This window comes from Tamandua tetradactyla, chromosome 2 (genome assembly GCF_023851605.1).
Source record: "Tamandua tetradactyla isolate mTamTet1 chromosome 2, mTamTet1.pri, whole genome shotgun sequence".
Taxonomy (NCBI): Eukaryota; Metazoa; Chordata; class Mammalia; order Pilosa; family Myrmecophagidae; genus Tamandua; species Tamandua tetradactyla.
Genome location: NC_135328.1, coordinates 204,855,952 through 204,873,981, shown reverse-complemented (window position 1 = coordinate 204,873,981; position 18,030 = coordinate 204,855,952). Strand labels below are relative to the sequence as shown.

At 49.3% G+C, this 18,030-nt stretch overlaps 1 protein-coding gene across 3 annotated transcripts in view; it reads left to right on the top strand.

Moving 5' to 3' along the window:
• ALPL (alkaline phosphatase, biomineralization associated) overlaps window positions 1–18,030 on the top strand; it is a 45,876-nt gene that overhangs the window by 10,032 nt on the left and 17,814 nt on the right. Inside the window, exons 1-2 of one of the 3 annotated variants that reach the window (XM_077150945.1) lie at window positions 12,993–13,146; window positions 16,753–16,918. In XM_077150945.1, coding sequence (XP_077007060.1) covers window positions 16,858–16,918 — 61 coding nt within the window. In that variant the 5' untranslated portion in view covers window positions 12,993–13,146; window positions 16,753–16,857. Of the gene's footprint in view, window positions 1–12,992; window positions 13,147–15,119; window positions 15,229–16,752; window positions 16,919–18,030 lie in introns of those variants that run through there. The other 2 variants (XM_077150944.1, XM_077150943.1) reach the window with 2 other exon arrangements.

Sequence of the window (18,030 nt, the reverse complement as noted above, 5' to 3'; positions counted from 1 at the left end):
TGCCACACCCCAGTCCACATGGACCAATCCCAGTTTCTGTTTGAATCAGCCTTGCAACCCTGGGCAAATCCTTGTAATTCTCCCAGTCTCAGTTTCCCAGCTGCTATCATATTTTAAAGGCCTTTCTTATTTATGAACTCACTGAATCCTTAAAACAACCTGATAAGGTATGATGTTCATTCTGCAAAATGGGAGACAATGGCAACTTGTCCAAGGTCAAAATGATGGCACAACCAGCCCTCAAACTCGGGTCCGAATCCCAGACTAAATGTCTTTCCCCGAATATGTCCCTCAACCTCTCGCTTCTTTGCTGGACACCTGCTGCCCTTCCCCTGCAGGGCCCTCTCCCTGCCATGGCTACCAGTTGGCATCATGGCAGCTTTTGTCTAGTTCTTACTGGGAAGTCCTGGGTCCTTCTGTATTCTCACTCTTTGCATTGTGTCTGTCTCTGGTTATACATTCGTGGAGGGCAGAAATCCCATCTGAACCATTAGTGAAACCAGCTGGATACCCAGGAAATGCTGGATGACTTTTTACATTGACGGGGGGCTGCCAACCTGGCATGGTTATATGGGGAAACCGGTGCAGGATGTCCCACTGGCTTTGCCTCCTGAGCTGCCCCAGGCTGAGCACCGGCTGTTCTTCCCAGATCTGGTGTCTTCATCTCTCCACCAGTGACAGCTGCCCTCAGATGGTGTGTACTGATTGGCAGCAGAACAAGCCAGTTTCCCAGGGTGACAGTTTCCCCGGCACAGGCAGTCAGGGAGTGAGTCTCCTCAGTGTCACACCTCTGTCAGCTCCTTTTTTGTTCATTTAGTTCACAGATGTACCCCCAAGCCCAAGCACTCTTTATTTCCTTAATAATAACAGTAACAGCCATCATTCACTCTATCAATACTTGCCATGCTGTCTAACACACAGGAGGCATTCAATACTTGCAGGGAATAGCATCCACAGTGACTTAAGAGTTGTGTGTCTCAGTTTCCTCATGTGTCAACTCCATGAGAGATATTCTAAGTAGTGATTAATAGATATATGGATATGTAAGTTTTAAGAATATTATGAACCAGCCTCTGTTGTAAGTGCTTTGCGTATGTATTCACTGATCTCACCCTGGGGACCTAGAGAGGTTAAGAAAATGACCCCTCAATGATGACTTTGAGAAGAATACATATGTACCCCCTGATATTCCTGATTCACCCACAATAACCTTTATCACGATAATAATTACATGTACTGACCACATGTGCCGTGCGGCCTGCTTAGCAAGTGTTTCTCATACCCTCTTGTTTGGTGCTCTTGACTGCCCCTCAAGTTTGGAACTCGAACTCTTGTTTTTACAGGTGATGAATGTAGACCCGAGAAGGGCAAGGGACTCACCCAAGGTCACACAGCCCGGAAGTGGGGTTACATTAGAACAGGAACCCAGGTAGCTTGGCTCCAGAGTCTGGGCCTGTTATCACTTGGACACTAGATAAATCTCTGCAGGCCAGATGTGTAAACTTTTCTTGAACTTTGTTTTTCCGGAGCCAGGTGTGGGGAGGGGTGTGAGGCAGGGGGTGGGCACGTGGGGGGCGTTGACTCCTGACACTCAAGGGAAGTTACTGAGAGTGAATCACTGACCCCTGACCTCTGAGCTGAGGAGTACAGAGTTTATCGGCCTATGTGATTCCTGAGGGAAAGGAAGGGGGTGCTGAGGGGGGGACACAGTAGGGTGGCTCTAGCGTCTCCATACCCTGGGTCAGCAGGAGGCTGGAGCCATGGGTATGGCGGAGCCATGAGTGTGGCTGAGCCACTGATAGCTTAGAGACCACAGTGGGGATTGGCCCCAGCCTCTGGCCTTGGACCTGACCCTCCTGGGCTTCTATCTTAGGCTTCCGGAGGCTTCCTGAGGTGAGGCATCTTGGCACTGGATTGTATGAGAACTTTGCTCTGAAATTTCCTCCTTCGACACCCAAATGTCCAGGCTGGGCTGCCTGGCTTGCTTGCCCCCTCCTGGAGGAAGCAGATCCTTTCCTTTTGGGTGGTTACATGACTCGAATCGTCGAGTGTTTCCCGACTGGCCCCTGGCCAGGCAGAGCTCAGCTGTGAGGAGGCCGCTAGGCAGGACTCTGAGGCAGGCCTGCTAGCCTCGCTCCAGCCAGCCAGGGGGAAATTGGGAAAACGTCCATCCCAGTGGCTTTGCCAGGCCAGGTCCCTGGCGATTCCCATGCCAGGCTGTGCATGCAATGGGCTTGGTCCCCGCCCTGCCTGGAGCAGTTCCAGGTGGGGAATAGGCTGGAAATTCCTGCTGGGGTGGCCTTTCTTGTCACCTCACCTGGGTGCTGACTTCTTGGCAGCTGTCAGGGTGGAGAAAGAAGGAGGCAAAGCCAGGGAGGGGGAAAGAAGGATGCAGGGGAATATTCATTTATTTATTCAGCAAGCATTGCTTAAGTCCAGCTGCCTGCTGGCTGGGCTAGGTGCTGGAATTTATAGACCAATCCCCCTGCCGTCCTTGTCTTCCAAGGGCTTGCAGCGTGTGAGAAGATGGTCATATAACCCGACCCGTAAAGAGTCCTAGGTGGGAGGACACAGGAGAGCAGAGGAGACCTCTGTCCGAGCTTGGGGCAGCATGGCCACGAGGCAATCCTAGAGGAGGAGGCATTCATTCATTCATTCATTTTTTTCTAACTAATATTTCTGAGCATTTTCTACAGGCAGGTATTGTTCTAGATGCTGAGGATACAGCACACAGTCCTTGTCTTCTTAGACTCTGTGGTCCTGGGAAAGATAAACGTGAGGGTACTGAAGTTCATTCCCGGCAGTGACATACTGCAGTGAAGGAACTAATCAGTGTTGTGAAATAACGAAGGACTGGGGAGAGGTGGGGTTCCTTTACTGGAATGGGCAGGGAGGACTCTGAGGAGGTGATACTTGAACCAAAGAAGAAGGAGTGAGCAAGCAAAGGCCTGGAGGAAGTGTTCCAGGTGGGGAAATAGCAAATGCAAAACGCTGAGGGGGAGACGGAGAAACCAAAGGAAAGTGTAGTGTCAGGAGATGAGGAGGCGAAGGGGCGAGTGCCGGGACAGGTGGGCAGGTCCTCGACTTGTGGACATCAGCCCTGGGTCTCTCTTCTGCCAGGAGAAGTCAGGGGCTGGGCAATTTCCCATTTGTTCGGAGGCCCCATAAAAACAGTTTGAACAGATTGAGACTCAGGCTATTCTAACCCTCAGATGAGACATCCAAGGACCAGAGAGGGAAAGGGACCCTCCCAAGGCCACAAAGGAAGGCTTTGGGACCCAACCACCAGCAGTCCAGTGCATTCCAACACACCTACACCATGCCTGTGGGTTAAGGAGTAAAGTAGGCATTTAGTAAGCACTTACTGTTTGCCCAAGAAAGTAACATGCTTTGTCTAATTTGTTGGGAGATGAGGCTTGGAGAGGTATGGTGGCCTGGTTGAGTCATTCAGACATGAGTTTTTGTGATTGACTCTGGCCAAGTAATTGACCCTCAGTTTATACATAAAGTGGGGATAGAAAGTGCTTTCTGGCTCATGAGACTGCTGAGAATGCTATGAGATAGGATGCATGTCAGGGCTTCCTACAGTGTTTGGCACAATGTGGATGTTTAATGAACATGTTTTTAAGTCAGTTTATAGACCCTTGGGTCTATAAATGGATTGGATTAATTGTGATCCTTGCTTCAACATACTCTTTGGCATTGGTCCATAAATAACCTCCTTTACCTATTTTATTTCTAAAAATAAGCCTAAAAATAACCATGAACCCATAGTCAATTCCAGGACTAGAGTAGTGAGAGTCATTTGCATCCTCTGGGCTACTTCATCCCTGTCCCTCCCCACCTCCCTTCATTGTCCTGAACCTTCGCTTTTAGATTAATGTTTAAAATCCTATGTGCATGAGTAGTTCAGTGGTCAGAATGCCTGCCTTTCATGCAGGAGACCCGGGTTCGATTCCCAGACCACGTACCAAAAAAAAAAAAAAAAAAACCTATGTGCATGTGTAGTGACTGAAAGGGTATCATGTTTTAATGTAATCTTCAGAGATTTGCTTTTTTCACTAAATCTCATATTGCTAAGATTTCGTCTATACTGTTGCATGTAGCTGTAGTTTATTTTTAACTGCTGTATAATCTTCCACAGTCTTATGTATTCATTTCTTGTTGCTGGCATTGGGTTGTTTACAGGGTTTTGCTGGAAAAACTCCAGCTCATCCTTCAAGATTTCTTCTCTGATGGTCCCTCGAGGCAGTGTGTTACGCAGTGATTGCATGGTATCCCGGCGTCAGGAAACCAGGATACTTTCCTAATTCTTCAACTAACTGACTGTACGGCTTCGGACAGGTCACGCCCCCAAAATGAGGGTGTTGGGCTAGATTATTCCTAGAGGCCGTTTCAGCTCCGGCATGCTTGGGCCGTGGTTCAGAGTGCAGGCTCTGGAATGAGGCTACCTGCGATCCCTCTTCCTGCCTCAGCACCTGTGTCACTGAGCAGTCATTTCAACTCACAAAACCTCTGAGTATGCAACCTAGCATGATTGTAAGAGTTTATGCTTTGGAGCTGAACGATCTGGGTTCTAGTCCCAAGTCTGCCACTTGCCTGCTGTCTGACTTCAGACCAATTAACCTCTCTGCGTTTTTCTCCTTCTGTGAAATGGGGGTGATAATGAGAGTATTCTGGGGTTGCATGGGTGGTTCAGCGATAGAATGCTTGCCTGCCATGCAAGAGACCTGGGTTTGATTCCTTGCCCATGCACCATATCCACCCTCCCAAAAAAAACTATTCTTATCTCAGAATATAGAAGCACAGCAAATGCAGCTATTGGTGATCATGGTGGTTTCACCATTACACAGATTTTCCATTCAGTTCAACAAATCCTTGCGCTTTGTCTTCCAGACTCTGCTAAGCTCTTCACAAATACACTTAACAGATACGCTCCATTGCATCTTCTCTCTTTAACAATCATGTGCTATAGACATGATTAACCCTATTCTACAGATATGGAACCACAGCTAACAATGTAAACTCAAGGCTCAGATGGCCAAGACTTGGCTCCAGGTCCACCTTCTCCAAACTCAAACTTTCCACCATGTCACAAAGGTCAAAAGGATTGGGCTGGTATTTTTGAATTACCAAACATAGCCAGATGGGAAACTGTAGTGAGAAGCAGAGGAGCTCTCTGCTTCCTCACCCCCTTACATGTGTTTTCCAGCTGTCCACCCTTGGCCAGACCTGAGATGCCTTTCAGAGATTTCGTGCAAATGTGGGTTTAGTGATGGGCCAAAATTAAATGAAGATGCAGAAGATGGGTGGGATGCACAATTTGGGACACATGATCTGGAGTGGCGATCCAGAGCGGTTCTATGAAAGGGAAAAGGGCTTCCAAAGGATCAGGGATCAGCAGAGGAGGTTTGAGTTTCCTGTTTCCTCTTCCACGACTTGGAAATCACACATCTGCTGTGGGGCATTATTGGGAGGCTACCAGAGAGCCATTCCTTGGTGACACTGTCTCCACCTCTCTGTTTAAAACTGCAAATGACACCTGCCTTCCCTCCCCGCTTCTTTACCTCCCTAGTACTCACCACCATCTGACATCATCTTGATTTTCCTTCCTTCCTTCTTTTGTTTTCTGTCTCACTCCACCAGCAGGAATCTGGGCTTTATTCAGCACTTAGAACAGCCCTAGGCATAGAATATGTGCTCAATAAACAGTGGTTGAATGAGTGTTGGTTGAGGATATTGACTAATGTCAACTGAACCTTAGAGATGAAGGGCAGAGGAGTGTGGGAGGCTGGGACAGCCTGCTTGGGTGCCAGGGACTGCCCATGAAAGGATTGGGAGCCTGGATTTCAGGGTGGTGCCTCCTTCCTCTCTGCCCTGTGAGGAATGAGCCCTGTAGGAGAGTAAAGCTGGATAGTTTGGGGTGCTGGGGCTTTTCAAGGAGCTGAGACTGTTGGGACAAGCAGGAAGCCCCTGAGACTTTTCCTTACAATTTTATTTTGCTCTTTAAATCCCTCTGACTTCCCCCAAGTGGAACAAACCGCCTCAAAGAAATGAGAGCTCCAGCCCTACCCCACCACCCCGAGGCCTGTTTCCTCCTCTGTGAAATGGGCAGCGCAGCATCCCCCTCCCCCTTGGGGCCCCCTTCCTCTGACCTCCCAGGGCTTCCGTGAAGCACCATTGAAATGTAAATTTTGACTAAGCCTCACTAGACTGAGGACCTAGAAAGTAGGGATTGTACTCAAAGTTGCCTGCATAGAACCAGGGATATGGGGTTAAACCAGAGTTGTTAAACTGGACCTACGACAACCTGTCAGAAGGTAAGGACCTGAGTCCTGCATGCAGCAGGGCTTTTTAGGCAAATCACACCCAAGTGCCCCCCTCAATTCTGAAAGTTCACACATTTCAAGAAGGAAACCATGCTTGTATTAAATCAGACTTATTTCATTCTTTACCGGAAATGTGTTGACACACCTTTAGTTTGTTCTCAAGATTTTTCCTTGGGGAAAAAGAGCTGGCTGAGTGTGACCTGACCTGGGTGCTTATAATGGAAGGGGTTGAGAAAAACTGGCTGAGCTAAAATGCTCAGGTGAGATGCTGTGACATTTGTTACTATATGTCTAAGTAACAAAAATCCAAGTTAAGCAATAAGGGGGATTCATTGGTTTGTGTAACTGAAGTGTACTGAAGTGTTCAGAAGTGTGCTAGCTAGCTTCAGGCATGGCTGCATCCAGGCACTCAAGCCAGAGACTCATGTCCTCTGCTGCCCTCTGCTCCGCCTTCTGAGGTGTGGCTTCACCTTCACTACACACCTTACTGCCTCATACCCTCACCCCCCCATCATTCAGGCAGAGTCTTCCAGGTTAAAACTGTCAGGGCCCCAGGGAGCTGGGGGTAAAGCCCCATGACTGAAAGAGGGCGGGTGACTTCCCAAGGAAACTTTGTGGTATTAGGAACAGAGAAAAGATTCTGGGTGGCCAAAAAGTGCAGCAAATAATGCACCACAATCCTCAGAGGGGAAACAGTGGAAAGCCACAGCATTTTACAGTTTAGTACTTCACAGTTTGCAAAGTTCCTTTCCTACTAAGAAGCTGATATGGGAGACCGAATGGAGTTAATTATCTCCAGGGAAGGAAACAGCCCTTGAGTCATCATCCAGGACCCTGCCTTTTAACGCTGGGCTTCCCCCATGGATTGTGGCCTCACTGTGCAGAGGGGCTGACCAGGGAGGGAGGGGGCCGGTGCACCTGAACCCCTCCCTCTATGGAGGGAGCATGCTGTCTAGGTAGGAGAGGTCCCCAGGAGGCTGCAGTCATGCAAAAGTCCTGGAAGAGCTAGTCCGGAGCCAAGGGAGCAGTCTGGCATGAGGACCAGTTACAGAACCACAGCCCGGCACACCAGCCATGGAAATCTTGCTGCTCTAATTGCCCAGGTCTCTCCTGCACACATGTGCATGCATGCTCACACGCTGATAGGTGGAGTGAGGTTATGCAGCTGTGCTAACACGGGGCTACTAGTGCCTGAGGTGGCCCAAGCATCAGATCTGCCTGTTGAAGATGGAGGTTGTCCTGGCATGTGACTGGAAGGGAGGTGGCAAGCAGCAGCAGACTTGGAGCCAGCCATGCCTGGCCTAAGTCCCAGTGCTTCCATGTGGTCATTTGGGATCTTGAGCTTCTCTTCCCTTCCTAAGCTTCAGTTTTCGCTTCTGAGCAGAGCTGATAGTTCCCACCTCACTGCATTCTTGGGGGGCTGGGTGTAAATCTCCCAGTACATAAAAGGTGCTCCATTAGACATTTCTCCCCTTCCTTTCTTGCAGTGTCCTGCTAATAGCTGGGTGATCTTGGCCACGTTACTTAACTTCTCTGTGCCTCTGTACAACGATAGTGCCTACCTCCTAGTGTTGTGAGGATTAAAGGAAGTAATGCATGCAAAGCATTTTGAATGGTGCCTGGCACACTACCTGCCACACTATTAACGTGTCACGCCATTTGACACGTAAGGAAACTGAGGCACAGAAAGGTGAGTTGATGTGTCCAAGTTCACACTTCTGCTAAGCTGTGTGGCCTTGGATAGTCCCTCCCCCACCTGGGCCTTGTTTTCCTGTCTGTGAATCAGGAGTCACCCCTGCCCTGCTACTTCCGGATTGTAGGGAGGGCCAGAGAGGCTCTGCCAGGGAGAGAAGTTTTGGGGAATGTGAAGAACACTGTTATCTTGAGCCAGCTGCAGAGGACATGATCTCTAGGGACATCTGTGCACTCCCTGCTCTGACGGAAGCAGGATGACGAGAGCCCCCTGCACAAGCCACCCAGGGATTTTGCTTGTGTTGGCCACAGCCCAGCAGGCTACAAGTTCACGTTCAATACCCTGAGTCAGAGCTGCCTCAGCCTCCTTATGGGGCCCATGTGGAGCCACCTGGAGAGGACATATCCCTTCCTAGGGGAAGGCTGCCAGGACGTCGGGGGTGGGGAGAGGCGTCGGCAATGTCCTACTTGAGGATGAGTTGATGAAAAGAGGGAGAAGAGGGGCGTGTCCAGGGATGGAGCCAGGTCTTGCACCTGGGACCCTGACTGCAAGTCCCGTGCTTTCCCCTGCAGCTGGCTCGTCTGGAAGGTAGGATTGTTAATCACTGTAGGGCACGCTGGGCAGGCCACAGGGACTGTGCAGAAAGCGGGGGCTTGGACTCACGTCAGTCCTGGAGGTGATTCTCAGCCATTTGACTTACCTCGGACAAGTCACTTCATCGCCCTTTTAAGTGGAGCCGATGGTAAGCCCTGGTTCAGGGCTGTGATGCAGATACAATGGAATAACATTTGGGAAGTGTGTAGCAAGTCTGAGTCAAATAGTAGCTGCATATAATCTGTTCAATACAAACATAAGATAAATGAGTACAGTGTACACATGGAACAAATGGTGGTTCATTTCCAGCCTTGTTTACTGTTTTAGCCATTGACACTTGATCCTGGAGACAGACACCTCCACAAGCAGGACCAGATTCTGGCGTGGCCACTTACTGGCTGTGTGACTTTGGATAAGTTACTTAACCTCTCTGTGCTTCAGTTTATCATCTGTAAAATGAAGGAAATGATAGCACCTACCTCAGAGTTTGTCATGGGAATTAAATGGGGTTAATATAGGTAAAGCACCTAGAACAGTGCCTGACACATAGTAAGGGCTGAAGAAATGTTTGCTGTTGTTATTTCTATTAAGAATACAATGACAAAATGTGTGAAATAAGGATTGTTCTAGAATAGTCTCAGTTTGAAATGTTCTTTAAATTTGGCACACATCGTTAATATCTAGCATTCCAAGGTGTTTCCAACCAAGCTACAACTTGCAGGCTGCCTTGTGCATCCGGAAACACCAATCCCTCCCACCCCCCCAAATCCTAGCCGGTTAGTGGGGACACCCATCCCTTGACTGCTGTGTGACCCTGGAGAGGTCATGTACCTTCTCTGTGCCTTCCTTTTCTTAATGCCAACTAGGACAGCAAGGATGGAAACACAACATAGGATGCTGGGGGTGCTCCTGCAGCAGAGTGAAGTCTCTGGGGTGGAGGGGCAGCCTGGCTCTCCCTTCCCAGGGACATGCAGCACAGGCTTGGTCCAGAATGTGGCAGCTTGGGCCGCCTGTGTGGGATGGTGGAAGCCCATGTACCTGCAAAGCAGCCACCGTGACCCTCCTCTGCCCTTCTCTGGGGCCCTGCTGGCTCCTCCCCCATCTCCCTGCAGCCCTCTCTCCATCTGCCAGTTGCACCTTGACTCCTTCGGGCCTCTGCCCGCAGGGCCAGTTTGTGGCATCAAGACCACCCTGGTATCCCAGGGAGCTCCAGGGAGGCTTTGGCTCTGGAACCCAGAGCCCCAGACCTCTGCTCACAGCTCTGCTGTGGGCCTTGGGCCAGTGGCAGACCACCTGGGTCTCAACATCCTCACCTGATGGCCCTGGCGATGGAGCAGTAAGTGACCAGTCCCAGCGCAGGGCGCTCGGCCCTCTGTGCTCATCACCACAGTCTGCTCTTGCCTGTCTCCCTGACCCCTACACAATCTTGCTTCTTTCCCTTTGCACATTCAGATTCTCCTGTCCAGAGTGCTCTCTCTCTCTCTCTGTCTCTCCCTCTGTCTCTCCTTTCCATCCTGCCATTCTTCCCATCTGGCTTTCATCCCACCCACTCACCCTCAACCCTCCCTCCTCAAGGAACTTTCCTGGCCGAGCCCTGTCCTGAATACTCTTGGAGGGGCCGAGGGGACCAAAGCACCAGGTTTGCATTGATTGACGGGTGGGGTCACGTTCCCCAAGCTGCCCTGCTAGTGGGAAGCAGGGACAGGACTGAACCCAGGCCGCCCGGCTCCAGAGCCCGCACTTACGCGGCTGCTCTGCCTCTCAGCCACCCGGCCCCTTGACCCCGCCATGCTTCCAGCCGCCCACCAACACCCCCTGCTGCGCTGCCGCCATCAGCATGGCGCCGTACCTACACTCAGGGAGCTCACGCCAGGGGGAGGAGACGATGACCAATGGCTTTCTAAAATAATGCAACCAAGGCCTAATGGGCTCAGGATTCTGAGAGCTTGGGGAGGAGCTGTAACCACTGCCTGGGCCAAAGAGGGGGTGCAGGGCAGCCTGGCAGAGCTGAGGCGAGGTGGGAGGAGGACGGGAGGAATTCGTCGGGTGGACAGTGAGGGCATTCTAGCCTGGGGGACGCAGTGTGCAGTGATGCTGAGGTTAGGGGGTGCTGCTGGCCTCCTGTCGGAGCCCTAAGAAGCAGTGGGTTGACAGCAGGCTGAGCTAACACCATAACACTACCCAGCCTCTCTGGACTTTGCCACATCTGTTGGGGTTGGGAGCTGTCAGCAGCTGGAGAGTTCTCAGCTCTGCCCCATCCCCAGAACTCTGCTCACTGTCCTCTGGGGAAGTCCCTCCTTGAATCTGACCTGCAACCCACTCTGGCTACCAGGCATTCCACCCTGAGCACTTCACCCAGAGGCTGTTTCATGGCAGCCGAGAATAACTTCCATCAGTGAATGAAAGAGGCTTACCAGAGATGTGGGGCTTGGCTGAGGGAGGAATTCCGTGTCCTTTCCCTCTGAGCCTGCCGCTGAAGAATTTCTGGGCTGGTTTTCAGTAGGGCTCCCTCTTTGGGCACTTGCAGCCCAAGTTGGTGTTGCAGAGGCCCACTAAGAGGGAGCACAGGGTAGCTCAGCCCCTTTCTCTACCCACAGCTCCTCGAGAGCCAAGGATGACAACCCAGGGATGTTGCTTATCACTGCGGCTGTCCCAGGCCCACATGGGGTCACAGGCTGTAGAGGCTGCAGAACTATGTTCAAATCCCAACTCCACCATTGCAGGTGGTGTCATCTCTGAGCCTCCTTTTTATCTGTAAAATGGGGATACCAGGAGGTACCTAGTTCAAGAGGGCCCTGGCACATAGTAGGTGCTCAGTAGGGGCAGCTGGACCTGTAGTTGGTAGAGCAGCAGCTGCTGTTTGGGAAGAATGAAGCCTATGGTGGCCAAGCCGGGGGTTCCTTTCCTTCTGGGTTTTTATCCCACAACGTGCCCTAGTAGCACATAGTAGGTGCTTTGTCTGCACTGGTTGGTCAGTAATCTCCCAGAGGACAGGGACTGTGTCCATACTGCCCCTCACTGCTTTCTTAGTACCTAGAACAGAGCTGGATACAGAGTAGGTGCTCAGTAAACATGTGGGGCCGAATGAACAAGTGAGTGTGGGAGGTGGGTAAGGACTGGGCTGGGGGAGGGGTGCGTCATGGGCTGCCCCTCCCCCTCCCATCTCATCTCTTGGGCTAATCCCTGCAGATTTACCCGGGGGGGGGAACCAGGGCACTCCCACTGACCCCGGGCTTCACAGGAGTCAGCGGCCAAGGCTAGTTGTGCCAAGCTTCATAACCGAGGGGTCCACATGTGGCCGCTGCTCCTAAGGACCCTCTTTGTCCCAAGATGGCCCTGCTGTCCCCTACCCTGAACATGGACCTTGTGGCAGGCCTCCGCCTCCTCCTAGCACTGGCCCTGCTTCTTACATGCCGCCTGGCCAGGCCACTTAGGTAGGCGAACTCGCCCTGGCCCTGCTCCCTCACTTGCCAAGTCTCCTGCCCTGACTGCCCACAATTGAACTTTACTTGAGGACAGAGAAAGGGCAGGCACTAGTTTCTTTCCCTCCCTGCGGAGGGGTGGACAGAAGCCCAAAGAGACTGAGGCCTGGGTTTGAATCATGGATTACCTGAGGCCCTCTGCAGCACAGTTTCCTAAATTGTAGAATAGGGGCTGTGATGAGGGTTAAGTGAGATCGTGGATGTAAAACTGCACAGGGCTGGGTACCACATGCCCAGTAAATGGTAATGATGCTTAGGTGTTATTCTGTCATTTGTCCTGGATCTTTGAGACTCAGCCCATGGCTGGCTTTTTGCCCAACTCCAAGGGGCTCCTGTGCCCTCAGCCCTGGGACGCTGAGTCAGTCCTCTGGCCAGAAGGCCCAGCCTCTCTTCCGTGCCCTGGCCTGCCAAGTAGCTGCTCCTCCTGGGGCCGGAGCCCAGCCAGGGTTTCTGCACACTTGTCATAAATAATCGGGGCACGTCGCCAGGATCCCGGCAGAGGAGGTCTGGCTGGGAGGTGGGGGAGGGGTGCGGTGGGGTTGGCGCACACCCGGGGGCTCCATTCCAGGCTGGTGGCGCTTTGGCGGAGGGTGGTGGGCGGCTGGGGTCCCTGCAGCCCCAGTCTGGGCCCCACAGAGCCCATCGCCCAGGGCTGCCAGACAGCGGTCCCGGTGCCTCTGGGCGCGCTCAGCGGGGGTGAGCTCCCAGAGGCAGAGCCAGCAGGAGAGGCTGTAGCTTTTAAAGGGTTTCCCAGTTCTGCACCCTGTCTTGGCCCAGAGGCGATGGGAGAAGGCACCTGTCTGCAGGACAGAACCATCTCACTGCCAGTTCCCTGGGGCCAAAATTAGAATGTCCCTGGCTCAAACCATGGGGCTTCATTAAGTTAACATTTACTTTTGATCTACGTGCATGGTTTGGGGACACAAGAAAGGGTAAGAAGCGTAGTCTTCACTCTCACAGAGGAACCAATAACATACTTTCGTCTATCCTATGGTTTGTGTTTTTTTCGGTATGCTGTATGGCGGGTCACATTTCATCTTTTTTCCATGTGAGTATCCTGTTATTGCAGCACCATTTGCTGAATGTTTGTTTGTTTGCTTGTTCGTTGGTTTTTTGGGGGAAGTACATGGACCAGGAATCAAACCCGGGTCTCCGCATGGCAGGCGAGACTTCTACCTCTGAGCTATGCTGCACCACCACCCCCGCCCCCCCCCCCACCAGTCTATCCTGTTTTTAAGCTCCACCCACACTACCATTTTGACAACCAGTCCATTAATTTCCACTGTGGGGTATTACCTCTACCAGCCTTTACTAATTCATTCCCTCAGTTATGGTCAGAGAGTTGCCCCCCAATTCCTTATAAGCACAAACCAGCATTAAAGGAAATACGGCATTTCTCCAGTTAGGTATAATTTTTTGTTGTTGTTGTTAATACAGCTCTTATCAAGTTAAGGAAGTTGTTTTTTAATTCCTGATTTTCTCGGGGCTTTTATCAAATAGTTGGCTATGTCCCCATTCTCTCTTAGATGATTTCATTGAAGAGTTTAATGCTACCTCTGTGCCCATACAAAACGCTAATGGAAACCAAAGAACTGAATGAAAGAAGAGACCTGCTGTGCTCATGATTGAAGACTTAATATTGCAACGCTGTAAACTCTTCCCAAATTGATCCATGGATTTAATGCAATTCCAATCAAAATTACAGTGATGGAGAGCAGATCAGGGGCTGCAGGTTTTAGGGATGGGATAATATGTGCCAACGAAAGGGCAGTACAAGGGAGCTTGCTGGGGTAGTAGACCCCGTCTGCATTCTGATCGTGGTGGTAATGCGGGAACCTTTACATGTCTTATAATTCAGAGCCTTTATTTTTTTTTTTTTTTTTTTTTTTTTTAAAGGAAAGACAGAGAGAAGGAAGGAAGGAAGGAGGAAAGGGAAACATTTTTAAACATTTTCTTGTTTTATTGTATTCTGTTTCTCCGTTTTTGTTACATGGGGTGGGGCCGGGAATCGAACCGAGGTCCTCCGGCATAGCAGGCAAGCACTTTGCCCGCTGAGCCACCGCGGCCCGCCCCAGAGCCTTTATTTTATGGGTAGGGAAGTGGATAGCTCCCCCAGGGTGGGGGTTGTGGGTGGGGGTGGCCGGGTGGAGAGATCACCAGATCACCAGTGGTAATCTCATTGCTATTTCTGCATTCAGAGCCCTGTGGCCCGAGTTCTGCTCGTGTGTGACCTTGGGCAAGTCCTTTCACCTCTCAGAGCCTGTCTCTGTCTGCTACATAGAATATGAGTGAGATATGATCGTGAAAGTCTTATAAACTGTGAAAGGTGATGCAGAGATCTGTCTTCATTTTGTCTGTGTCCTTTATAGGTTGTTTACATAACCGCCAAGAGAGCATTTTTTGAAAAATATGTACAGAAACGTGCCCATATAATATACTGATGACTTGTTGGATTTTCAAACTGAGGCCACCCATGTTTACCACCACCCCAGAAACCCCCCAAACATAGCTTTGTCCTGGCTCCTCCCTCCCTGGGGTTGGAGTTTATTCTTTATGTCATCAGAATCACACCACGGGTTCTCTTGGGTCTGGCTGCCTTCGCTCACAGAGTTGCACATTATTCATTTGCATCACTGCATGGATTTCCATGTTGTGAAGACACACAAGGTATTTACGAAAGGGCTGACGGGAACACTCTTGCACACATCTTTTGGTGAACATCCGTTTGCATTTCTGTTGGAGCGGTAAGTCATGGGACAGGTGAATGAGGTTGAGCTTTGCCAAGCAGGTTTCCTAAGTAGCTGTCCTCATCTCCGTCCCCCCAGCTCCACGTCCTCAGTGCTTGCACTTTTTCACGCACAGAGGAAATAGGGATTTCTGAATGATTCTTCCCTTCCCCTCCCTCCTTCGAATGCTGGCTTTCAACTGATGTAAATATTTACAGTCTAAGCACAAGGAGTACCGAGACAAACAAGGTAAAGTCCATGCTCTTAGATGCTCCCAGTGTGGTAGAAGAGGCAGAGAAAGAGATGTTTCAAAACAGGGAAGTTCCTGCAAGGAAGGAAGGCAATATGAAGTTCAGGGGATGTCTGTTGAGATGAGTGACCACCTTGGGGTCTTCCTGAAACAGGTAACTTCAGTTTAAAAAGTATTTTGAGTGATCTAATTTATTAGGATTGAGATCAATCCAATACTTTTGATTTGTTATTTTTCCCTTGGTTTTAGGGTTTACGATAGAAAAATTTGGAAACTAATGAAAAGTAGAATTAAAAAAAATTGAAATTCCACCACTCAGAGTTAAGTGCTATTAGATGTAGCATAGTTCCTTTCAATCTCCACCTCCACCCCCAAGCTGGGTTTTTAGGGAGCCAGGTGGATGAGGAAGGGGCTGCAGAAGCAAAGGGGTATGCAGTTGGATGGCACATTAGGTGCATGTTTCTAAGACTGAATCAAGATCCCCTTTTGGGGGGGGGGGGGAGATGTGTGTGCATGGCCCAGGAATTGAACCCAGGGCTCCCGCATGGAAGGCGAGCACTGAACCACAAAATTCCTTTTTCTAGTGGTAGAGTGGTTTCTTTTCTTTCTGGTTACAGCATGCACTATTAAAGGGAATCAAAGCTGCATCACTGCACAACAAATGGGATAATCATTTTTATCTTTGTTTTGGTCATAGCAGTTACATTGTTTGCCAGTGAAATTGTCAGTTGAAAATTTTCATCTTCCAGTAACACTCAGATGCAAACAGGCTTAGTACATTTCTCTGCTGTGCTAACTCAACCCCAATGAGGCTATCCCTTGTGATCCTAATAGATTAGCACAATTTACAGATATTCCCATGCAATTAATGCATGTTCATTTCAGGCAAATTTGGAAAATTCAGGGAAATAAAAAGAAGAGAAAATAATTGGTCACAGTCCTACCACCTGGAGAAAACTTTTGGTGTATTCTCTTCTAGTCCTGCTTTTTAAAAATTGTAAAGGTAACGTCAAAGCTGAAGCAAATTTGGGAAATTCAAAAGACAAAAAAAAAGTCTATCATATCACTGCCCAGAAATGGCCATACGTAACCATTTAATCTGTACTTCACTCCTGAAATTTTTTTTACACCTCTCATCATAAATGACAAGCTCCAGGAGAGAATATTTGTGAGCAAATGTAGGTGTCCCCTTAAGAAAGAGTGGGCTCTTTATTTTGTCCTTGATATGCACAGGTAACATAAAAGGCTCAAGATTTTTCTAGAACCAGGCTTTTCCAGAAGCCGTCCACAGATCAGAAGCATCAGCATCATCTGGGAGCTGGTTAGAAATGCAGTCTTTGGGGCTTAGGTCCCAGGAATCTGTTTAACAAGCTCCTCAGGTGGTTTGATGCCCACCAATGTTTGAGAAGCACTGCAGAGAAGACTGGGGCTCCAGGAGGTTCTGGGCTTTCAGATGGAATGCAAGTTCATCGGGAGATGTGATGGGACTACACTGGATTATATGGCTCCTTTGCACTTCACCACTGTTTGTCTGAGTAGCTTCCTTTTCATTCCCAAACACCTGGCCCCATGCCTGGCCTGAAATACGTACTGCCCAGATACTTGTGGAATGGATCAAGGAATGAACGTACAAATGAGCTCTGGAACTGCAGCCCATGTCTTTTCTTTTAATTTCTAGGATCAGAACATCAGTTAGCGGCTGACCACTGCCAGCCCGTTTCTTCCCACCCGCATCGATAGCATCCCCTGGGCTCCAGAGAAGAAGAAGTTCTCGGCGTGGACCATGATTTCACCGTTCTTAGTATTGGCCATCGGTGTCTGCCTTGCCACCTCCTTAGTGCCAGGTAGGCTTGAGGGGCACAAGTGGAGGGATGGGACGATGTGGGGCAGGTGCGGTAGTTATGGACTATAGTGTCCATACTCAGGGTCACAACCATCCATAATATTTGAGACTGGAAAACCGTTTTAAGCAGGACATTCCAGCTCTGCCACTGTGAATGTTAGAATTAGGTGGGTCAGTTGCCCTCATTTTCCCTTCATGTTGTATTATTCTTTCATTGGGGTTTCTATTTTGTCCTTATCTCTTTAATAAACTGAAATAGAACTGAATTCTATAGACGTTTCCAAATTTCCACTGGTTTTGTTGGCCTACCCTCCCTCATGCTAATGCATATGTCCTTGTGTACTTTGTCATTCTTGCTTGTAAATCCATCTTCAACAGTTTTGTTTTGTTTTTTCTTTTGGAGATTCACGTGGAAGTCTTTTTCCAGAGTGGTTTTGTGGTTGATTTTTTTTTAAGCGTCCTGGGAGTTCAACTAATTCTAGACAAGCTTTTATGTTAATTTCTCAGTTTGTGATTCTTATGCTATAAATTCAGGTCCCCACTTAGACTTGGCAAACATCAGAGTTCACACTTCTCTTGAATGGCTTTCTTTTTCTAACCCCTTCATAGCTCCAAAGCAAACGTGCACATTGTAATAGCTGCCAATCTAGACCTGTATCTGGTCTGGAATCCTGAAAATCCTCCTCATCAGCTTCTCTTTACCCCCTTGGTATTTGAGTTCCCTCTTAAACTCTGCCTCCCTACTCCCTTTCTTTTCTTTCAAGCTATGTACTTAAATCATTTTAACGTATGATACAAAAGTAGTTAAAAATTTCCTGTGTTAAATTGCTTTCCTGTCTACAGTTCAGTGATGTCAATTGCATCCATAATATTGTGCTACCATCACCAAAATGTTTCATCACCTGCGATAGAAACTCTGTACCCATTAGCAGTAACTCCCCATTTTACCCACCCACTAACCAGCCTGGGCCCTGGTAAGATATAATCTGCTTTCCGTCTCTATGAATTTACTTATTGTAGCATTTCACGTACATGAACTCATACAATATTTGTTCTTTTGTGTCTAGTTTATTTCACTCAACATGATCTTTTCAAAGTTCATCCGGGTTGTAG